General features: G+C 38.9%; 1 protein-coding gene across 1 annotated transcript in view; it reads left to right on the top strand.

Annotated features, from left to right (window-relative positions):
• The window catches only part of TMCC3 (transmembrane and coiled-coil domain family 3), a gene marked incomplete at its 5' end in the record, with an annotated part of 46,616 nt that extends 26,210 nt beyond the window's left edge, over positions 1-20,406 (top strand). The window contains 3 exons of the mRNA XM_081997717.1: positions 14,871-15,769; positions 17,278-17,413; positions 19,840-20,406. Coding sequence (XP_081853843.1) covers positions 14,871-15,769; positions 17,278-17,413; positions 19,840-20,142 — 1,338 coding nt within the window. The 3' untranslated portion in view covers positions 20,143-20,406. The remainder of the gene's footprint in view (positions 1-14,870; positions 15,770-17,277; positions 17,414-19,839) is intronic.
• Positions 20,407-25,054: the final 4,648 nt, after the last annotated feature.

Genomic DNA, 25,054 nt, shown 5'->3' with positions numbered 1-25,054 from the left:
ATGTTACTCTTGTGTACAGAACGTGACACCTCTAACCTGTTTCTTCCACTTGCTTACCTGCCAGCAGTCTGCTTTGATTGTAATGTGCATACCAAGAACTAGAGGGCATAAGCTGAAGTAGCTTCCATTGCAGTTTGCACTATAATTTCTTTGTCAGCCCTCTATTTTTCTGAATTCAGAGTTGTATCATCAAAAACTTCTTGACACAGCAGTAAATACAAGTTGTTCTGGGAAGGGAGTCTCTGAGATCTAACATAACCACATCCACGTGGCTCCTGAATTTTTGGCCTTGGCTGTACTTGCGAAACCGGACATATGATGTGGAATTTTCAGTGAGGTAATAGGTAAAAGCATTCCTTAGAAATAATGAAATTTAAGTTGAGGCATGACAGACTTCATGGATGAGCAAAGAGCAATAGTTCAAAGAAAGAGCGGGACTTGCTTGAGTAACTGTTGGCATCATTGGCTTGTAAAACAGCTATGGTGTGATTTATGTGTTGCTCAAGCTTGTCAAGTAACTGACTACAGAAAGTTGAGTGTATCTGTCAGTCTAGTTAGGATGAGTATCTGGAAAATGTTTTTTCAACACGTAATACAGTATAGAATATTAACTCACTGTGTGGAAGTTGTAATTAGGCTAGCATCATGTGGCTAATCTCACAGGAGGCATATTTTTGAGGGTTTAGTGGTGGATATAGAGCATCATCTGCCTGTTGAGACCACTAAATATCTGATTTATAGACAGTAGTTTATGCTGGTTAAATTACTCTAAGGACATGACCAAGTGAGAGATAAAGGGAAAAAATATTTAAACAATTTCCTAATGCCTAGATCTTTTACAATGAGGTATGAGGTCTCCTGTGTCAAATGTTAGGCTGTTTACTACAGGATTGCAGAGCCTGTAGTCAAGAAGAGCTCCCTGCTCAGGTACAGAGCTCTGGCTCAGTGCAGTGCCAGTAACTGTGGTCAGACTCCAAGGACAGCATGACTCTTGTCTGCTTCCTTTCCCACTGAGCTCTGCTTTGTTCCTTTTTTCTGTGCTGTTGCTATGACTGAATATGGTAATATGTTTATAAATCTTTTACACCAAAGCCAACCATGTGATAAAGCATATCCTTTTAGACTATCTGAATGGAGATGTAAGAGAGGAAAAAAAGAATCTAGTTAGAAAGTTCAAAGGAGCGGGAGGCAGGCAGGCTAGGAATGGAATATAGATTGCAGCTTCAATTCTAATCAAATCATATTGGTGAATAGGCTGCTAACATCTCCACAAACCTCAAAATAGAAAAATCTAATATGAGTTTAATACGTAGGAACTAGCATTAAAAGAGAATTGGCAACTAGCGTTTGTGTCCATGTGCTTTAGAGAAACCCTCTATGTTTAACTTGAATGTAAGCTGAACACATGCCATTTTCTGTTGATATTTTTTCTTTAAATGCTCTGAATTAAGATTACAAGCTGCCTTAAAAAAAACATCAGGCTTATTGCAGTATTTTATGGTGTAATAAAATTATGTGGGGAAGGTAGGTAGGGAAGCACATGACAACTTTTGTATCCTGCTTTAAATGGTTCAGTTGTGCTCTAATAGCCAAAGAACATGGGGATCAAACTTACCTGAGTTGGGCAGCCTGTTGCTTCATACAGAAATATTATAATGAGATGAGTGTAACTGTTTGACTACGGCAGTGGCTTGAGAGAGGCTCTCCCAATTCTCCATAGTTAAGTAAGGGAGGCAGTGACTTTTAAAGAAGCTGAAAAATAACTCTTAAAAATGCTCTGAAGCATCTTCTGTTGTTTTCATACACTTGGCAGAGAAGTTGATTGGTGAACTCTGTGACTCAGCTCCTGGAAGGTGTAAGTCATGGATGGCGAGCGTTTATATGACAACTTGACCAAGCAGAAAAGCAATAGCCTATGCTCTTGTTTCAGAAGTGCATAATTGTTATTGCTATCCCAGTCTAGCTAACACAGATTATGGCTATATAAGAATCTAAAATATCTATTTGCTTCATGGACTTTTTGTTAAATACAATATGAATAACTCCTGTTACCATTCCTGCTTAGACAATATTGGTAGCTTTATGTTTCTTCACAGCATGTGAAGCTTACCAGCAATGCTGGAAGAGATTCTCAGGATAAAACACAGGTCTACACTAATGTCTGACTCGAAAATTTTGGTTTTATCCTATGTATTTGTACCCGTTGATTTACCCATCACTGTGGATTTAATAGTAGACACTACTGAGAATATAGCAAAATCCATTCTCTTTTAAGATTGTAATTTATTAATTAAGCAATATTATCAGTTGTTGTGTCAAGTAGCCATTTAAATGTATGGCTTTTATAAAATCATGTGCTTTGGATTTTGCAGTATCCAGAATAAACACTTGTTGTTTGTGTGGTGTAATATAAATCATCACTATTATTTTAAAAAGACAAATTGTTCTGGGATAGTCTTAATTTCCTGTATCTCCTTTTGTAAGACTCTTAAGAAACACTAATGCGTACATTTGCAATTTTTGTAAATCTTGGTAAGTATTGCATCAGGCACAGTATATCCCAGATAAAAAGCATGATTAAACTAATTTCAGATAAAAAGGTGAAGTTGCAAATATTAGATGAGCAAAAGCAAGAAGATATGAGGAAAGATACAATTGAAAAGAAAAACATACAAACTTATAACATGACTAAGCACATAACTGTCAGTGTAGATATTATTTCTGCAGCGAGGTATACTTGTTTCTATTTATGTAAAGTTGACTGTACTGCAATATTCTAATGACAATATTAACGTTTCTTTTTCAAAAAAAATCTCAGTTTGATTAGCCAGTGGTCCTCATTTGATATGAGCCTGTTTTGTCTTTAGACTCTTAAATTATGGTTAGTATAGCATCTGGCCATATAAACATCTTGGTAAAGTAAACCTCTCTGAACTCTAATTATGTTTCAACAAATATTACTTGAAGAATAATTTTATCATTACCTGAGCAACGTTATCCCAGAGCAATTAAACATTGTTAGTATTGCCCTATTTGATTAAATAAATAATCCCTCTGACACCATCGCTTCCTCTGGAGGGCTAGGTCGAAACACCCAAGATATCCTTAATGATGCTGAGATCCAAATTAAATTATGACTCTGAAAACATTTATAAAGGCCTTAATCCCTTCTGTCTTCATAGTTAGAGTTTTAACAAAAACACCTGAAAGGCCTTGAATATGAAGGACAGGAGCCTATAACACTTATCCAAAGGCAAGAAAAGGCAGTAAAAGCAATCCAAGCTGCAAAGCCATAGTGGTTTCTCATTTTCTTACATGGTTCTTACTGTTGCTGTTGCATTATCAGTGCTGCCTTTTTAGCCCTGCTGTCTCCTATGATAGTTCTTGACTAGATCTGTGCCACATAGAGCATGATTTTGCATAAACATCTTAATGTAGCAAAGTTGCATAAAGTTGGTCTATAATATTTTATCAACCCTCTCAATTACAATAGCTAAGATAAGGAGGTTTAATTTCACTGTATTAAATGACTTTTAGATTAGCAATGTGGTTTTAGCAGATTAAGACAGACCAACCTGAACACAGTTTTTCCACTGAATCTATTCTGCTCTATGCAGTTCCATGTGCTATGCAACTCTACAGTTTCTGAGCACTTTCCAGTAGTCTGTTAAACAAAGTCATTACTGTTTCTTGGCTGTGATTCTCATTTCACAGTTCTGCATTTGGGAGTGCTTTTTGTGTTGGATGGCAGAGAGAAAGGAGGTTTTTCTTTGGGTTTGGGTTTTGGTTTAGTTTATGAACACTGCATTTGTGCCCAAATTTTGTGCATAATATACATTCCTCTGTGTATTTATACTATATAAAGAGATGTTCACCAAATGTGCCCTGTAGTTGGAGTAGAAGGCAGTGAGCTTTGTAAAGAGCCTTCAGTATCTGCAGGAGTTCATTCCACTCTTGACATTTTATTTCTGGCCAAACAGAGATGAATATATTTTCAGTTTGCAAACATCTCTGAGAGGAAAAGTCTGCTTTTATTTGCCAGTACTGCCCTGGCAAATACATAACTGTTACTACTCAAGCTTGTTCAAAATGACATTAGGGGCTTTGTATCATACTCTCAAAATTTTGTGAATCCCTGTTAAGGTAGTTGTTTAAAAAATAGTTTCTTTACCCCTAAAACTTAAAAAAAATTGTGATCTAACACGTTTGTTACAAGTAATATGGTGACATAAGTACAATTTAACGTAGTTTATCTTCTGAAAGTGTCTGAATTGCTATCTCAAAGTAATTCAGCTTAATAGAGCTCACTAATTGGGGAAGTATGTTCTCAGAATAGGAATATTTTTAAGACTAGGTAACAATTTTACTGTAGGGTTTTATTCCCCTCTAACTGGGTGAATATCTTTTGGTTTTCTTTTCAGTTAGACAAGCCTTCTGTATTTTGGTGTTTTAATTAATTAATGTTGTCTTATTGACTTGTGGAACTTCTCTACAATACAGTTTCTTTTATGGGTCGAGATATCTTCTGTAATGTGCATTAGTATTTGAAGTGTATGGTATATACAAAAATTCGAAAGAAAAAGGGAAAAAATGGAGTATGGAGATGACCCATTATTAAGTACAAATAGTAGGTTATTTCACTTCAGAAAAATTGATGTAACAGTCTTAGCTGAACTTGGTTCAGGGAGAAAAGACTGATAGGAATGTTGCTTTTTTTTTTTTTTTAAAGCAAACCCCCAACAGCTTATAGGAATAATTCATGCCAGTACAAACTCATAAACATTTTAAAAGTTTGTGTGAGAAACTATTCAAAATCATGTGCTATAGGCAGTGTTTTAATGTATGGTTATTTCTTCAAGACACTTAAGCTAAAAGTTTATTAAAATTTTTTTGGAGGCTTCTAAAAGGATTTCTTCCTTTACAGCTAACAAATAGGCAATTGATGCACACACAAAACATGTTTTTGGAGAGCGCACAAAACACTAGCTGCAGTAGTCATTCACTCTGTGTTGCTATTATGTGCACATGGAGCCCCTTCAAAAAGGAGGATTCAGGGAGATCTGCTTGTAGAGGTACATTCAGCTTCAAAAGGTGTGCTATTTGTGTCTTTTTTTCTGGAAAAAATATCTTTTTTTGTGAATACATGTCTAATTGTAACTATTTGAATTGATTGTTAGGGTCTAAACTTAAAATATCCTGCCAAAAGCAGGTTCTACAGAAAGTGCACATCAGCTGAAACATTGCCTTTTTTTTTTGTATGTATAAGAAATTTTCTGTGCACTAGTACTTGCTTATAATAATAATAATTTTATGTATATTTAAAAATACTTATAAAAGCCTATTTTTATACATATACATGAATATAAATAAGAAGATAGTAGGCATACAAATAATATTTGAAGACATTTCCTCCAGAATAAGAACTGCCATAGTTGCTCTTGAGAAGATTTGATTAGTTCTATTAATAAATGGAAAGCATCATCTGTGACCCAGTTTTGTAGCATAGTCATAGCAGCAGAAATCCTTGTTCCATTATATTTTTACATATGTTATTTATATTAACCTGGGGGGCAATGTTTCATTTTCTTCAAGGAGGAAGATAAGCAAGGAATACTGCCTGAGCAGAAAACTGTGGTTCTGTCTAATGATTTATATTGCTCCTTCAGTGAAAAGAAAGGAAAATATTTTTGTTATCTTAAAAAGAAATGCAAATAAGAAAGCGCTTTAAAGTTTCTGTTGTTGTGGTCTTCAGGAGGTAGAGGCTTAAATCCACTGAATCTGCAGAGAATAGTTGTACTTACTGCACTGCAATTAAGGTGTTTTCTCTAGAGTTTATTCAGAGCTGTGTTAATCAGTTATGTACAGTATCTTAAAACACCATTATTGCAGCAGTGTTCATGAATAACAAATGACCTGTATAATAATGCATCTGTGTGATTCCAGTTTTAGTTGTCCTTATCTTGCATAATGAAATACAGTTTTGTTAAAAATAATTTTAAACTTCTTTTTTTTTTTTAAATAAAACCTTTCATCTCTCTCTTTCTTTTCTGGGCTTGTCTTCTTTCTTTTTTTCTTTATTTCAGTAAATGTAGATCATGAAGTAGGGCCAAAGTTTTTGATTTTTGGTGGCCCAGTTTCCCTGCAGTTCTCTGCCTTGGGGCTTGTTTGTGGTATTGGGTACAAATACAAGTCTTGGATATCAGGTGTGGAACAAAAAAAATGCATGTGTGTCATGGGGCAAATAGTGCAAGTTTGCTTTTGTATATAAGTAATAAGCTTTAAAAAATGAAGTTGCCTTTTGAAGAGACGTACTAGTTATCATGGAGAGGTAAATAAAATGCTCTTCAAAATCCTTTCCTGAAGAGCAGCCTGAAGTGTAAGGGCAGGGGTAGGGTAGAGGAGAAGGGAAGGAGAGACCTCGTGGTGTTCAGCAAGTTAGAGAGATGGGAGGAATATCAAGTACGTGTGAAGTCTTCTTAGAGAGGGATCAAAGCCGCAGCTGTAAGCCTTCCAGTAGTTCCCATAATAGTGAAAAATTACATCTAAGCTGCTTAACAGCCTGTGGTTGTTAATCATGTAGTGTAGTGAAACAGACCCTATCTTTTGATCAGGCCTTCATATCAAAAAATGAACTGAAAGTCCTGTGTATAGGCAGACCTACTGATGTAACAGAAATGTATTTTTGAGATTTTACTTTATCAGCCCAGTGTGGCGAGAAGGGGGGAAAAAAGGCAGAAGCCAGCAGGCTCTTTTGAGTAAGTGACTCAGTTCATGTACAGGACAAGATGTGATTGTTTATATGCTCAGGATGTGCTGCTGCAGCATTAACGCAAATGAAAAGATCTTATGCGTGATGGAGCTATTGTTCTCTTGTTTATAAATGGAAGTTTTGGAATGGTTAAAACAAACAAAAGACCCACATCTTAGGTCTTTTGCCTATGACGGCCAGTCTAACTGGATTGAGTGTTTTTTCTCTGAATGGTAATACTTCCAGAATTCCCTGCTACTGTAAAATCTTAATGTTCCTGTTGCAAAACAGGTTTTATATATATGTTGCCAGCTCAAAGCAATAAAAAGTGATAAATTAGACTTTCTAAAATCAGTGTTGGATTGTGGTTTTGATTTTTGTAGATCTGCAAATCACATATTTAAGATTTCTTTAACATTGTCTGTATTTGGGGAGAAGGAGGACTTGGTTGTTGACTATTAAGTTAGATGTGGGTGTTATTTCTCTGTAACTGAGGGCAAGAAACTTAGTAATATTCCCTGGAAATATCTTGTATGATTGTACAGTTCCAGGAGCTGGGATTTCAGGAAATGCTTGGACAGTCTGAATACCAATGAAATTAAGAGTTGACCATGAAACAGAAAGAACCTGGTGGAGGGAGCAGGTGACCTGTTGTATTTTTATCAACATGGAAAAGATAATTTGTGATGTGAAGTTAGATGAGGGAGTCATACAAAGGAAAGCACACTCTAAATCACAAGTTGTGGGAAATCAGAAGCATATGCCATAACTGTGAGAAGTGGTTAGTCATGGCAGAGATGTGGCGGGCTTTTTATCAAACTCTCATTCATAGAAAAGGATTTAATAATTGAAAATGTATAGCAGCTGGCTTTTTACAGAGTATTTCACAGTATTCTGGGAAATTTCATTCTTGCCATCTATTTGAACATCTTTAGAAAAAGAAAGCTTATTATTGAATGGGAGGGGAAGAAAATCTGTAAAAGCAGGGGGGAAGCACTTATTAGAAACACTAAGAGTAAGTTGAACAATTAGTCTAGAAGAAGAGATACAGAATATCTTGCATCACTCTTCAAAAATATGCCACCCCTACACTGATTCATAGTGCCTGTATTTTGAGGGATTTGTATCAGGTGAAAGGCACTATCCTTCAGTGGGAGTGCAGGCTTCTCACAAGCACTTCTTGATGGAACCACCCGTGTGGCACCTGGGACTCCCAAGTATTTCCTTATATTGCCATGGAAACCTGAGACAGAAGGAACATACACATAAAAGTGATATTTATTTTGATTTAAGAAGTTTGGAGAGAGTACTTCAATGACTCCTTCTTAATTAATGGCACTTATCTAAAGAGTGGGACTGATCTGAAGCAAAACAGTTAACTGTGGAGTGTGGAGCCCATTGCCCGCTTAAGTAACTTAAGCATAGTAAATCTGGGTATTAGTTCATTGCTCTGTTGTTTTCCCTAGCTGAGACTGTGGAGGGGGGGTTTGTTGGTTTGTGGTTGTGGTTTTGGGTTTTGTTTTTTTTTTTACTTGACTGCTGGACAGTAAATGGAAAGTAGCTTGCTTACTTTTATAAAGGCCTGTTGAAGTTTGCAGTGTCTAGGCACAGAAGTTGTTTGTATTGGAATTGGTTTGCTCATGTCAGTTTTATGCTGTGAATAACCTGGAACAGGACTGAGTATGAGTTGTGACATGGGAGATTTTTCAGTGGATGTTGAAGGAGCTGGTGTTAGCAGTGAAGCAGAAAACTGCCTCTTCCCCCCATTGTTCTCTTCTCCTGTTGTTGGTTTAATCTGAAATTGTACCATATTTAAAGACTTATTTACACGCAAGCAGTGACCTAGCTAATTTGGCCTTAGTTCACAGAATCATTAAGGTTGGAAAAGACCTTTAAGATCATCAAGCCCAACTGTCAGACAATTGTTAAAGTTCAGTCCTTTAATTAGAAATTAGATAAAAGGTTATTTCTGGGATACTCCTAGTTTGAACTGAGCATGTCCATAGGATTTGAGGCAAAACAACGTTGGCGTGAACTTGGCTGTTTGGGTTGCAGGTTATACATGGCTATTTGGCATTGACTAAATTAGACCAAGAGAATAAAAGCTGTCTTTCTAGTAACACCAGAACTTATGTGTATATGCTTTGACATTGCGTTCTACAGAGTTTGTGTTAAAGCATTTTAAACTTTTTAGTTTAAGCAAAAAAAAAAAAAAATTACAAGCACATTTACATCTTTCTTGAGGTGCCTGTGCTTGCAGTCTCAACTCTGTGGTACTAATAAAAAGAATTAAAAAGGAGGGAAAGAGAGGTGATCACACTAACCCTGAGAAGGTATGCGTTCTATATCTGAGGGCTTACCTCGTATGCTTAGCTGCTTAGTCTGTATCTGAGGTCTTGCTGAAGTTGCTTAGCATAACAACTGAATTTTTATAATTACCAGACCATGTTGGCATAATGGAGAAAATGTTCAAAAGTATTGAAAGTCCTACAGGCTACTCTGCCTCTGTATGAAGCCTTACTCATGAAATGGCCTTGAAGCTCCCCAGACTTTGAATATTCAAGAGCAGATACCAGCCAAAGGGTATCTGGGATTATCTTTGACTACTGCCTGGAATAAACCCCTGATATGTGTTAGTGAGATGCCTTACAGCTTTAATGTTTGTCTTTTTGACAGGTGATAGAGAAACTGTTGATGGTCAAAGAACAACCTTCTGTGTTACTTGACTCCATCAGCATTTGCCAGGTGGTTTCAGACAAATCACTTACCCTGGATCTCCGATTTCCCCAGTAAAAAGTAGAAGCAGAGTTTGCTGTCTTCCTCCATTCCTGTATTCTCAACCCTCTCCATAATTATTCATATGATGTTCTGCATGTAGGTACTTCTAGATGTTACTATGAAGTAGCTCTTTAAAAAAACATAAGCAGCAGGTGTTTTGCTGTAACATACTCTACAGCAATTTTGGGGGCTGATTTTATATAACTTAAAACCGTTTATGATGATTAAGCACTGTTTTAAGCCTCCCCTGAAGGACTCTTCTGCTGTGGTTTTTAAGTGGATTTGAAAGAGACGCTAAAACTCTCTCCCCACACTGTTTTCTGCATTGGAATATACTGAAAAAGTAACAAAACCTCCTCTGCATGCTCTTTTACCCATTGGAACTCCTGTGCTTCTGGTATATGTATACTTATTGACAAAAAGAGAATTACTCCTGATTATTTTTGTTGCTATTGCTAAACCCTAAAAGCTTTAGAGCTGCATTAATCCTACCTTGTATGTTTCTTATGGGATTCTTCTTCTAAGCACTAATCAGATACCCCTCTAAAAGTCTTGCAAGATAGACTTAAATTGTCATCATAAGCTTTTGTTTAGTTTGCACAGCTATGACTGGTGATGGTAACAAGACTGGGAAAAGAAAAAGGAAAAAAAAAACCCCACCTTTAAGCTGAGCCTATTTGAATGAGTAGATCACTTTTGTATCTTCATGGTTTGCTTCTGTTAGTGAGACAACCCAGATGTGTGCTTTCTGGAGCTTAAGGCATATATGCAGTCAATGCCTGTCTCGCAAATGCTTTTTCTCTGTGCTTCTTTCAGCCACTTCCTAAAAGACTATAAAAGAAAGCTATGAAATAAACAGCAGAATTCAGTTTGACACCTGAACATAGGTGGTTGAGCTCTCACTTGTCAGGGGAGAGCTATTGACACAGTGGAACAGAGGAAGTGATTCATCTAAGCAGCCATGGGATGTGAGCCTGAGGGTGGGCTGCATGCTCTCTATGCTCTATTCACTACAGATTTCTTTCTCCCAGATGGATCCCACCCAGGCCCTGTGGGGAAGAAATAACCTCCTGTGTCTGCTTTGCATTTTGCAACCAGAGGATATAATGGCCGATCTACATAGGGTGTTAAGCATGATGTTCTTGCCCGTTCAGCAGTTCCTGTCCATATGCAGAGCCTTTCCAACACTCGTGGCATTTGGGCACGTGGGGCCTTTTGTGCTCTGAGTGCATTGTTAAGCATGGTCTGCAAATCTGAGCGTTCAGACAGCAAGTGAGCAAACATGTGGATGATTACAATGCCTATAAAATCCCTATCCTTGCTTCTGTGATTGGGCTTTCAGAGCACTATCATGCTCTGAATGCTTCTTTCTCAATAGCAGGTTCCCTTTTACCCAGCCCTACACTTACCATTTAAGATGGAAAGTTTACCTTCCAGTTCCTGTGTAATGAAGCCTTCCTAGCAGTGCGCCTGTGTTCATTGCACCAAGCAGTTATTCTGCTATCCCTTTCAAAGCTCTGGACTTTGGCTTGGGATGGCCTGCATTAAAAGCCTGGCCATGCAGACAGGGATCTGCTTGGCTCCTTGGAAAAAGGGAGGTTGGGGCAAAATGAAGTTGCTTTACCTCTGAGAGGTACCTATCTAATCATCTGTGGTGTCTGGCTCTGATGCAGGTAAGGAGCCTGAATTGCTGCACTCCTAAATCAGTCTTCTTAAAAGCTAGTCTCCGAGCAGCACAAATGTAAAAATTAGCTCTCAACTGGGTTGTAGCAAAGTGCACATGTGAACTGCTCCGTAAAATGTAGTGGTCACTCCAAGCCCCAGATTTCTTCTTTTGTGCTAAGGTCATCTATGGCTACCCCAGTAACCATGTGTAAGTTGTTTTTTCCCTGTTTTTCCTAGAAGCCAGTTTCTGGACATGTCTCTGGTATTTCCTCAGACTCTGGGCTGGTGCGTTGCCTTCCTTGTGTTACAGCTTTTCTTGGGACTGCTTCCTCTCATCTATTGCTAATCCCCAACTCCCTGTTAATTGTTATCTTGGTAGGAGAGATGTATGATGATTCCATTCTTTTTTTTTTTTCTGTAAGTGCTTCACACTTCCAGAAATATAGCTGGTCCCAGATAGGTTGTTTTGGCTTTTGTGGTCACACTGTGTGTGTATATTTTTGTTTGTTTGTTTTTCTTTTGGCAGGCACAATGAAACTCTTAAAAAAACAAATCGATCTCTCAACAATTTCTTTATTACTAACAGCTTGGTGCCCTTGTCAGGTGCATGTGTCGCAGAAAGAACAGTGGCAAGGATGGCATTCATCATCTCTTCCCATAGCATAGCTGGAAGAGCACTTGTGTAGTTTGAGGGGGATGTGTGTTCAGTCCCCTGTGTGTGGGAGGATTTCAGCCCCCATCACAGGAGAGCGTGCCAGTCCCTGTGGTGATGAGGTAGCATCTGACAGTCTTCTGCTCACTACAAAGAACTGGGCATTCGATACAGCAGGAAGTGCAAGCTACATTTACGGTGCTTCAGGAAGGTACACAGAGGGTAATTCTTCTCATCTCAGGATGAGACTGTTGCAGCAAGGAGGATTTGGGACAGGATCTGAGATAGGATTTGAAGTTGGACCTCTGGTGTCTTTGGGTAACATTAGTGTTGAGCTATAAAGCAATCACAAGTGGATCTTTGCCAACCTGTCCTACTCATCAAGATAGAGATATCTTGTCTAGAGATACCTAGGTCCTCCAGTGTCTGCTTGCTTCTGATTTAAAACAGAACAACAATAAAACTCAAAAAAACCAAAATGAACAAACCCCCAAAACTAGCCCTCTCCTCTGCAAACCCCCACAAAAACAGCCAACTAACTAAAAAATAAACCCCACCCAAAACACAAAAAACCCTACCCCCCAACAAAAAGGTGTATTACAACAAGAGAAGATTTCAGGAGCCTCTGTTTTTTGACCCAACCGTGTATCACAATGGCAAGAGGACAACTGCCATTTTGGCCAAATACAATCAGATAGAGGAATGTCTTGGATATGACTCTTCTGTACCCTTGGTAAGCTCTCAATCCAGTAAGCTAAAAAAACCACTCCTAGTAGTGTTTTGGGAATTTAGACACAATTCTTTTTAAACTTCACTGAATTTAAACTGACCCTACAATTAGTCTTACTCATTTCAGAAGTAGATTTGTCACATGCTAATTGATTTCCTCAACTCCAAAAGCAATGCAATTTTCAGCAGCTGTATTCCCTCAACGCTATTGTTCTTTTTCTCTCCATGAATGTTGTGACCTTGAAGTTCCGGGAAGGTAGGGGGTGCATGGTGATGATAGACCTTGCTGACCGCTAGAGACTCCAGTGAGGGAGAGGACATAACGGAGAAGGGATCTGGTTTGGGCTTGTATCCAATTATTACAGTACATTTTTAGACTATTTTGTACTAAGGAAGTAAACACTTAATGCTGTGTAAAGGTTAGAGATAGACCCACCCATTCTTAGAATTATGTCCAGCTTGTCCCGAGTGACATCAGTGATGGATCCGTCTTATGTGTATATGCAATTTGGTGATTTATTACAGCATAATTTTGTGCCAAAGCTTATTAAAAAATGTCTTATGTTGTTTCAGGAAACTATTGTTTTATACTGAGCTTTTTTTCTTTACTGAACTTGTTGAGACCCAGTAAATCTATTTAAAGAGATATTTGCAGTATGGGGTACGGACCTAGTATCAAAGCTTTTCAGCTATTTGCCTTGATTGTTGGTTTAGGGTTTTTTTGTTGTATGAGCCTTTGGAAAGATACAAGTATCCTATGTTAAACTATTTTTGCTTATATTAAATGCATATTTTAGCTATCACAACAATTATTATGAGTTATCACTTTAAAAAGTGATCTGTAAAAGTGATTTTTTTTTTCCTGTTAGTTATATTTCTAAGACTTGTTCAATTAAAAAGAAAAACCAATAAAAATGGATGTTAGTTTTGACACTTGTGATGTTTGTCACTCTTTAAATTAGGTGTTATCCTGAATATAGAATGCCATCCATGTGTGTCATGTGCAAATGCTAAAATGAGATCTCATCAATAAACTGTATTTTCTGTGAAGCACATATGACTGATTATATTAGATCATATACAATTTTTATATATTTATAAAAATCATTTGCACATCTTTTTAATAATTAAGCATATGGCTCAATATCAATTATTTTTAATGAACTGGTAAAGTGCAGAGCTATTAGGCCACAGCACTGGTTTAATCCTTGGAATAGAGTCTGAGTCTTAAAGGTCACCATTAACCAATATTTTTCAGAAGAAATTGTCAAGTCCAGAACTCTTCAGTTTGCACTTTTCAAGTGTCCATTTTTCTTAGAGAGTGGTGAATGTGAACTTTAATGTTACCAGTTTTGCACCCTGAGCAATGCAGTAGCAAAAGAAGAAGAAAAAAAAAAGTACTGTAATCCTCAGTAATATAAAGCTATGACTATAAAGCAGGAGTAGAGATGATCTTGTCTCTGAAATGGTCAGATACAGATGCAATTTTATGGCTGTATTACCCCCTCTGTGTTTGTAAACCTGACATGATAGACATAGGGTGAGGATAGTTTCCCTGATCAATCTTTGCATGAATCATGTCATTAACAGTAGGATACCACGTCTGGTTCCTGAGCCTGTGTTTTAAAGGGAGTACAGGGATACTGGAGACAATTTCCACAGACAAAACTATGCAAAGATAAGAAAACAGCCTTACAGCAATGCTTAATGATGTTTTGATGTTTTTAAACAAGGAAAAGATTGAATGGTGATCACTGGACATGTATGTGCACATAGGTCTTGCTGCAAGATCTTCAGTATGATAGACAATAATAAATGGTCTAGTGGAAAATCAAACTTTTAACATAGGATGTCAGGCATTTTGAAGCAAAGAGTAGTTAAAGCATTTCACAAATTCATCTGTAAAAGATATTTTAATACAGCTTCTGCCATGTCTCTGCAATGGTCTTGCCTGAGCAATTGTATTACTTCCCTCTGGTCTTAAAGCTCCGAAAACCCGTTATGGCTAGAGCATTCGTTAAGCAGTCTCTTAGATGTTGCGGTGTCTTTAATGAAATGCACCTTCTTTGTCACAGAGGCTAGCATGAGATGCTAATAGGGATGAAGCTACTCTGGTTAGGTCATTCTTGTCTCATGCCTCTCCCAGGGCTTTGACTTTATATGAGGAAATTTCTATCTTGCTACTATAAGCTATTTTACATTGTGTACTTCTTGTAATGACATGTAGAAAAGGAAACTGAAAGTTGGATTTAAAAAAGTAAAACTCCACTTCCATTTATCTATTTTCTTTCTCCTCAGGTGGAAAGACATGACATGAATACCCTGAGTTTACCGCTTAACATTCGCCGTGGAGGCTCTGACACCAACCTGAACTTCGATGTACCAGATGGGGTCCTAGAGTTTCACAAAGTCAAACTCAGTGCAGATAGCTTGAAACAGAAAATCCTCAAGGTTACAGAACAAATCAAAGTTGAACAAACAGCTCGAGATGGAAACGTAGCTGAGTATTTGAAACTGGTAAACAGTGCAGACAAGCAACAGGCTGGGCGCATTAAACAAGTCTTTGAGAAAAAGAACCAGAAATCTGCCCACTCCATTGCCCAGCTGCAGAAGAAATTGGAACAGTATCACAAAAAGCTCAAGGATATTGAACAAAATGGATCTTCCAAAAGTACTAAGGATACTTCCAAAGATAACCTGAAAGATATTCAGCATGGAAAGCCTCGTACTTCTGGGCATGGAACAGAAAGCAGCAAGTCGGGTGTGCCGGGTGTTTCCTTGACACCACCTGTCTTTGTTTTCAGCAAATCTAGAGAGTTTGCAAACCTGATCCGAAACAAATTCGGTAGTGCAGACAACATTGCTCACCTCAAAAATACCTTGGATGAATTTCGTCCAGAAACAAGTTCTAGAACGTATGGGGGCAGTGCCACCATTGTTGCCAAACCAAAATATGTTAGTGATGATGAATGCTCAAGCGGGACCTCTGGCTCAGCAGATAGTAATGGGAATACTTCCTTTGGTCCTGCTGTGGCAAGCACCCTGGACAGCCAAGGAAAGCTTTCTGTGATTTTGGAGGAACTAAGGGAAATCAAGGAGACACAGTCCCAATTAGCTGATGATATTGAGAATTTAAAAGCACAATTTAAAAGAGACTATGGCTTTATTTCTCAGATGTTACAAGAGGAAAGATATAGGTATTTTTTTTTAACTGTTCTCTTGAAATTACTTTTGAATGGGTATAGAAGCTATTTGGAAAGTGTAAATATGGGTGTGTGCTTGTGTGTGTGATATCTCAGAAGCAAGAGGAAAAGATAATTCCAGTCAATATCTGGTACCAAAATGTTCCAGTCCTTCCAATAACTGAAAATACATGTAGAACATTAATATTTCCTATCAAATGATGTGGTAGTTCTTTGCCTTTTGGAGAAGGCTTGTCAGAAAATTCCCTCATCTGACATCTTACTGGCATATTGTATTATGTGAATACTGTGTATAGGAGATGCCAATTGTTATGTAACTGGTGGAAGAATTCTGATCTATTGCAACTTGAAAATGCTAATCAGTCTATGGTGTAGCAGAGCTGACTTACAGCTGATAAATATACCCTTTAGTCCTGAGTACCTTGTCCAAATACTTCTCAGACACATTGCTATCTTTTGGATGTGATGTCACTTTGTACCCTGGTGTAACACAGAGCTGTGAAATGTAGCACAACTTCCTCTTGAATTTGTTACTTGGTGATTAATTCCTTTATTATCCACTGTGGGAAGTGAGATGTGTCCTACAGAGGGTTTGTACCCACTGTACCTATATCCCATTTGTCATATAGCTTGTTAAAGTAAGTGTTGTCTCTTGAAGTCTTTACTCCACTAATGGGCAAAACCTCAGTACGAATTGCAACGTTTAATGTTCCCCTTGTTTACGCTTCTTGAAATACAAGGGAGGGTTGGATATCAGGTGGTAACATGGGGGAGGAAAGAACAGAGCAAATCGTGTACTGCACTTAGGACTTGGTTTCAGGAGAATGCAAAGCGGCCTTTTCTGACAGCTCACTGCCATTAATATCTCAAGCCTCCTGCCACCATTTCCACAGCTAGACAATTTTGCCTCCATCGTTTTTATGCCAACTGTAGCATTTGCCTGTTTGTGTGTTAAACCAAGTTATAAACTTGCCAAAAAAAAGTATTTTGTTTTCTGACGGTTTAGTTGAAATGGTTTACTGTGAAGAGACATGCCAGAACAGGCTGTACATGAACGGCAGGACCTTGCAGTTGTGTTTGAGAGAGGATCCAGGGAACATAGTTTTCCTTTCACTACTGGTGAGCTGCTAACTGGCTCAAGCTTACTTATGAAACCGTATCTCCCTGTTGAAATGAAAAGTGAGAAACGGAAAAGTGAGTTAGCCACTCACCCTTAGCCACTGTTTATAGTTCATATAATTTGCCAATGATGTACAAATATTTGCTTTTTAACACCGAGTGCCAGCAAGGAACACTCAAGCCACACAAAGGCTTTCAGTTTGCTCAATAAATGCTTATGGAGAGTTTCCAAACTTTTTACTGATTTATCTTTGTGCTCTGTAATGCCAGTCAGATGGATCTACAGTACACTGAGAAGTTAACTTTTAAAATGTGCAATTGTTTTCATGATTTAGCATTACTTGAATAGAAGGCACTAAATTTAGACCTTTTTTCCTGATAAGATATGAAAGATTGGAAGACCAGTTAAATGATCTCACTGATCTTCATCAACATGAGACAGCAAACTTGAAACAAGAGCTAGCCAGCATAGAGGAGAAAGTGGCGTATCAGGCATATGAGCGATCACGAGATGTTCAGGTACCTTTTTTCTTTTTTTTCTTTTCTTTTTTTTTTTTTTTTTTTACTTTTTTCCCTATTCATAAACTTCTAACATTTCGTAGAAATCTTGTATGGTAAAACACTTGCATCTTTCTACATCTTTGTATATAAAGAATGTGGGGAAAGATTTAAGCCCATGTTTTGTCTGTTTTAAGATTAAAATCGAGCACATTTAAATTGATGACAGTCTCCATTTGTTTCAGTGAGTTCAGAATTTTAGCTGCTGAAATTGTTGATATAGCCTAGGCATACTTCTGGCTGAAGAATGGCCTTTTTTGATCTCCTGCACCAGAGGAGGAAGGAATTCAGTTACCTCGTGTTGTGTAAAATGCCACTTTTGGCAATGTCCTAATGTAACCCTCTTGCTCAGATTTTCTTCAATATGTAGTCGTATCACTGGCAAGGTTTATTATAAATTAAGTTTAAGGTTAAAAAGTAAGAGATCTAATTCATAAATAGACTTGTAGATTTGCCAGTTATAATTTAAGAGTTTTACCCTATGGTCACAATTGCCCCTATAGACAAAGCTGTAGTGTGTGTTCACCTCCGAGTGACCAGTTGTAGTCACGTCTGGCATCAATCAAAACCTAATAATAATGTCTACAAATTTGTCCTGGCAGCATGTAGTGACATACTTAAATGCTTATATTGTATATAAATATTTATATAATGCATAATATTTCTGCCCAAAGTCTGAGCAAGTGGTGAAAAATTGTTTTGCCTTACCGTGGGTTTAAATTCACTAACAACTAAGGAATGCTCAAAACCTGCCTTCATATTATCTCAGATGGTATAAAAAAAACCCCCAACCCTGTCCTGTGCACCCCTGTGCCCACATGTCTAAAGGTAGAGAGCGCAGGTAGCAGGACAATCACACTGTTTCCTGACTGGTGTGAGAGTCAGGAACCCACTGGGCACAGAGCGGGAAAGGGTTGGTGCTGAATCTAAGCGTATCATAGGTGTTAAAGAGGAGGAGGTCCCTTGTACAGGACTTCTTTCTGTGAAAGCATCTTGAGGATGTAAGAACTGAATGAGCCCAGAGTTCTGCAGCAGAAGGGCTGTGAAATGTTCGCTAACTCATTAGCAGAACCCTGGAGGGGTGTCAGAGACTTTTAACACTAATTGAAGTGCAATGTTGATACAGCCTTGTCTCTTTTATCTCTGTACAGTTGGGCCTGTTTAAACTTGTCTATTTGGGGGTTTGGCAAATAAGCTAAAATAGAGTAAAAGCATTTAAGTTGTGGATATTTTAAGTAACAACCTAACTTTGGAGCACTCTGTCCTTAAGGGATGGGCACATGGTTTTTAAAACACTTGCTTAGCCTCGCAATGCAGAACGGCGGGTATCAGACTTCTGCAGCTGGACTTTCTCTAAAGCAGCATGAGATGATTTAAGAATAATTTACGGTCACAGTGGGAGAAGGACCAGGAAAGTTCTTCAGTGTGTAGCAGAGACCGTGCACAAACCCTAAGAGGCTTTGTGCCACCTATTAAGAACTGTTTTCTGTGTATTATTACTGATTCCTAGAACAGCGAAAGGAAGCCGCCTGTTGTAAAGTGCTGTGCCACATGCTTTGCGCTGACTTTGGTACCTGGTCATATGGTAAGCTGGTTCAACAAGGGAGAACTGACCCAGTCAAAGAAAGCTGATAACTCTGTGTGCCCTGGCTTTGTTTCTTTGTTTTCACACAGAGTATTGGGTTGAATCAGCTTACTGTGTGATCAGGTAAACAACCCTGCCAGCGCAAGGAAAGTGGTTGGAGTTTAAGAATCCTGTAAAAGCGTCACCACAGATTTCTCCACTGCATGCTGCCCACCTGGGGTGTGGACTAATGAACATTCACACAGACAGAGGGAGAAGGCAACCCCTTACTGAGGGCTCAATCCCAGCACTGTACAATGGGTGGCTTTGAGAGCAAAAGTGATGTAGACCAGAGAGGTGGTGTAAACCAGATGGTATATGTTGCACAGTAGAGTTAATTAGTATCACAGCAAGCCTGTGCAACACTAATGTTTTCTATAATGTATACAAAGAAACTTTGATGCTGTTTTAATACAGTGAAAGTTGCCATGGCAACAGCTTTCCCAGTGCTTTCTCTCATGAGTGTATGCAGGAAACATTATCTGTTGTACGTTAGAGTAATGATACTTTTTCTCAAGCATGAAAAATGTAAAAACTACATTTTGGACAGTATTGTCAGACTTGATTATGCCTGAGCAGGCAGCGATACACACCTGCAGGTATGTTAAGCGCATTTATTTTTTAAAAAGTTGATGGTTCATTCAAGTTTTAGGAGTCTCTAATAAATTACACTTCTCATCTAGCTGATGGATGGCTCTGCAGCTAAAATGGGAAAAGTGGTGTACATAAATACAGCTGCCCTAATTCTTGTTTCTGTCTCCAGGAAGCCTTGGAATCATGCCAGACCCGGGTTTCAAAGCTGGAGCTCCATCAACAAGAACAGCAAGCACAGCAGTCTGAAACGGTTAATGCCAAAATGCTCCTGGGGAAATGTATAAATGTTATCCTGGCCTTCATGACTGTCATCTTAGTGTGCGTTTCTACTATTGCAAAGTTCATTGCTCCTATGATGAAGAGCCGTTTTCATATCATCTGCACTTTTTTTGCAGTGACACTGCTGGCAATATTTTGTAAAAACTGGGATCATATAATTTGTGCCATTGAAAGGATGATCATACCAAGATGAAGCTGCTGGTCTGGCTGCTTTTTTGGTTTTTTTCCCTCCTCTCTGTTTTTTAAGTGCTGTGTGTATACCAGTTTTGTTTTTCTTTGTTAGTTTAAATGTGCAGACTGGATGGAGAAGGCTACAAAAATTCTTGGACTTTGAAGGTGTAAATACATAAACGCATACTCATTGGCAGTCACTTGCCTATTCAATCAGATTGTGTCTAATTGGCTATGTCTGTGACGAACTGCTCACTTATGTTGGTCTTCTGCCTTAATCCAACAGGTTTTTGACTTTACAAACCCACACCCACAAAAGATGGTATGGTGCTCTGGGAGGGATCCAAGCAACTGCAATTGTCAGGTGTGCTTTTTACTAGACTGGAGTGCAAAGAGTGTGATCAGGAGAGAGTGCACCATAATCTGTGTCAGCCCTGTTAGACTAAGAAATTAATTTTTAACCTGAATCCAGCTAGAATGATAAACCAAATTATACAGTCATATGTATGAATATTTCTTGATTCTAAGTGAATGGGTATCTGTATATGGGGTTACTAGTTTTCAGGACCAGCAAAACTTAATGCCTCTGCTAGTAACCCTTTGCACAGAGAGTTTATTGTTTGTAAATTAGACCAGTGATGACTATTGACCACAGTTAGCGGTTGTTCTATCCTGGCACTGTTCCTCATCATGCCTGGAAAACACATAAATGTGGCATAATGCTTCCAAAGATGAATTGAATGACAAGATCTCGGTGACACTTTGTACAGGAGTAAAGCAGCAAGTAACTGGTGGGTAAGTTGTCATGCAGACCAAAGCACTCACTGGCTTCAAGCCCTGAAACCTGCAAGGGGAAAGGGGCACACAGAAGGGCAAGGTTTAGGTTAGCCGTTGTTAGCACTGAATTGTTGGGGTGCTCTAACTGACTGCAAGGCAGATAGGTGGTGGGACTCTGGATACAGTGGATTTCTTTCTTGTGTCCAATTAAGGAATGTGGAAGAAGCGTGAGGGAACAGGTCCTTAAGGGAGCAAGGAGTTAAACTTCTGTAAATATACAAACACTGTGCAGACTCTCTTGACAAACATTCCTGAATTTATATAACGTATTAGCATACAGTACCACTACTAGGAGACAGGGTTGGTTTTGTGTTCTTACTGGAATTTATTTTGCTTGATTTAAGAACTGCAAAAAAAATTTCCCTGAAATCTGCTTGGTTTTCAGCCATGATGTAAAATGGGATCTTTAATAAAAAAAATAAACAACCAAACCACTACAACCAGAATCCTTCTCTACTCTGCTTTAAATAACTGGTGACACTGTCTTTTTTTTTTTTTAATTTATTTGATATTCAGTGTTACTTACCTTGAAAATAATTGTCACGACAGATGTTCTTTTCAGTTGCAGTATTTGTTACGCTGGTTTTACAGAGGGGGAAAGAAGATTACTTGATGTGTACATTTGTATCAAGTGCAATAGTTGGTGTAGAAATTCAGAAACTCTTATTCTGAGGAAAGGCGGGGGGGCAGAGGAAGAACTTTGACATTTTACCTCAATTGGATTAACAGTGAATACAATTACTTTTTTGTGGCTTTAGGGGTTGAAGAAAGGATGGAATTAGCTGCATTTAGAAAATTCAGTTAAAATACTTTAAAAATCGTTAAAGAATTCTTTATATGTGCTATGTCTTTGAACAGAGAAATCAGGAAGGATTGTGCTGGCTTGCAGGCACAGGAAATGGATCAGATTGGGCACACCCATGTTATCCTAACCCTGCCCTGCCTAATCTTCAGAGGAAGGTGGAGTGGAAAGCAAAACTCCTGCTGAGAGTGACAGGACTTTATAAAGCCTAAACTTACCAATTGCTTTACCTCTGGCTGTGTCAGGAAGAATTATTATATAGATACATTCTTCTTTTCCTTAATTTTTTTTTTCTTCCTCTTTGCCTTTTCCCTGGTATTCCTGGTATCCCCTGAAGAAGGGAAGAGAGGTTACATATAAAACTCTTCTATCTTAATTGCTGCATGTGCTCCTGCTGATGTTCAGTTCAGGAAGACCTTTCTTCTCACATTTCTTAACCCATTTCACCACTGTATGCCTGCATTGTGCCAGACCCCACCTTCCAAGCATCTGCACTTAGCCTCCTTTCACAGCCAGTGCATAAACTGAGGAGGCTATGAGCTGCTTCCACCAATGCAGCTCATAAACTCCTCTTCACAGGAAGGTCCTTTCCACAATGTTAAAAAGACTAAACAAAACAAAAAAAAGTAGCAGCTCTTTCCTGGTCTTTATATCACAAGAAAGGGTTTCCCTTGGTTTGTTTCTATGCCCTTTTGATGTGTCCTGAGATCCTCTTGGTCTTTTCCACTGTTTTAATATAATCTGTTCCTATCTTCATTTTTGAAAAGGCGTATAGTGTTTTTTAATAGTCTGTACTTTCCATTTCTTTAGCCAATGAGTGTGCTTCTGTTCAGAGTCCCTTCCTTTCTGAAGTCTTCTCCTAAATTCCCCCACCCATTTTATTAACCAGCCCTGTGACTGTTTTATTCCACTCATTTTCATAGGCCACAAGATTCTACATCCATTACAAAAAACCTAAGAGTCTTGGTGCTGATTCCCAGACAGCTGTGATTCCTCCTGGTGTTTTTGTGCCATCTCTATTATAATCTCCCTTCCTCCATTCAGTTTGCACAGCCACCTTCTGGTTTGGCCACTTGAGAAAACACTGTTTGTCTAGCATTTTGTTAAGTGAGTTCAGAGGGTACCTGTGCAACAAATACCACATGTTAGTATTTTTATGTAAGAAAAACTCCTTTGCTAGTTGCATGGTTATATGTTTAAAGATATAATCCTCCCAGTGCTAGTGTACGTAGTTAAAAGTGTAATGTCACATAGTCTCAAGGTCAGGCAGGAAAAAGGTTAGTCATTTTTCTTATAACAAAGGAAGCTGGTATGGTACAACCTGGGGAGGTGAAGGCTTTTGCTCCAAGGGTATCCTATTACAATCCTGGAAGATGACCTCAGTGCAAAATGAGGGTAGAACATAAAATCAATGGGCCTACGAAAGACTGCTTGCTGTCTTGATAAGATCTGACTGGGTCCAAATTGGAAACAGAAGAGTCTTGCGTTTCCATATTGGCTTTGTATATGGCAGAGAAAAAGCTGTAAAGGCTGCGTAATGTTACTCATGCAAATTAAAACAACCCTAATTGGTAAATGGGCACAGCACTGCTCTTAGGTTATTTTCCCTGCTGGATTTAAATCACTGGAGGATGTGACACACATTAAGAAATTAAAAGAAGAAGTGAAGGGTAAAAGCCTGCTTGTGGGTGGAACTGCCATAGTTTTGCACAGGGTCAGGCTGCAGTGCGAGGAGCACTGCCAAGCAGAAGGCCACCCAAAGGGGAGGCAGGTCTCCTCTTCTGCCTTCACCCTCCCATTTCTTACCTTGTGCAGACCCTGCTGGGTAGCGCATGCCATGTTAGCTCGCTAGGCTGGAAGAAAAACCTAGTGAAAGATGGGGATATTTCTCCACACCTAGAGACCTAAAGGGCTAATGGACAGGTCTTGCGAGTGCCAAGCAGGGACAAAAAGGGAAACGAGCCTTTTCCTTTCTTGCTGCCCCTACAACTGCGCTCTAGGCAGCCTCCCTGCAGAATGATGGGGCAGCTTCAGCCGAGGAAGGTTCTTCTAACTTTTGCCTACAGGGAACAGATACAAACGGCACCAGGATGTGGTAGTGCAGGCGAGCCGGCGGTGTCGGTACCTGGCGTCAAGTGCAGGCTGGTGGCTGGGCTAGCCAGGGCCGATGCCTGTCCCACTAACTTCAGTATCAGCATCGCTTCCACTGCTTAGGCTGGAATTATATGAATGTACTTATCTGGCCTGTGGTCAGACTTCTACTTGCTGTGAAAGTAGGCCTACGCCATCCCAAACTGTTGCAAGACCTGTCTTAGTGAGAACTTTGTTCAGCTTCTCTGTCAATTAATCAGAGAGTCACAGAACAGTTTGGGTTGGAGGGGACCTTTAAAAGTCATCTAGTCCAACCACCTCCCTGCAAGGACCAGGGACATCTTCAACTAGATCAGGTTGCTCAGAGCCCCGTCCAACCTGACCTTTAACATTTCCAGGAATGGAGCATCTACCACCTCTCTGGGCAACCTGTGCCAGTGTTTCATAACCCTCATTGGAAAAAACTTCTTCCTTCTATCTAGTCTATTATTAATCATGTTCTTGTCAGGATACCACTTACTTTTACATTTTCATACAACACATTAGACATTCTTAACTCCTCAGAAGTCTCTAAAACACTCCCACTCAACAAAAAGTTGCCAGACACTGTCTTTTCTGCTTGGTGTTGCCTGGTAGTCAATTATTTCACTTTGCTTTGGGAGTAGTTTCCCAACGGAAAAGCCCTTCAGTTAGTTGTTAATACCTGTTCTATAGGCTTTTGGCAGCTTTTTTTCCTCAGAGTTTTCTGAAGATTTAGTTTCTCATGAAGGTTAGCGCAATTTTCCTGATCTCTCCCATGTCAGCATTCAGGTCTAAGTTAGGTTTCCTCTAAAACTTGTATAATGGATCCCTCCACCAGCTTCAACTATAACTCCATTGTTGTTGAACATCCAATTAATCATGAACAGCACTGAATTAAGACCCAGTGTAAATTTCTTCTCCTTTTCACTTTACGTTATAGGTGTTCATGCAACTTCTCATTTTACTGCACTCCTGTGATGTATACCTGTTCTGAATTCTTAGAGAAGCACTATCAAGACTGCTTTTTAGTTCAGTATCAAAATGCTTGTATTATGCAGTGCCCCTGCTGCAGGACTATCACATATAGAGCTGATAACTGCAGTACATTAAGGATATTTAAAAGCCAATGGTTTTCCTTGAACAAATCATGACTGCTTATCTGGGGAATAGAAATTCAATCGGT

The sequence above is a fragment of the Phaethon aethereus genome (assembly GCF_964289735.1).
Source record: "Phaethon aethereus genome assembly, chromosome: 1".
Lineage (NCBI taxonomy): Eukaryota > Metazoa > Chordata > Aves > Phaethontiformes > Phaethontidae > Phaethon > Phaethon aethereus.
Note: the sequence above shows the minus strand (reverse complement) of the source record. Positions and strands in the feature narration are given on the sequence as shown.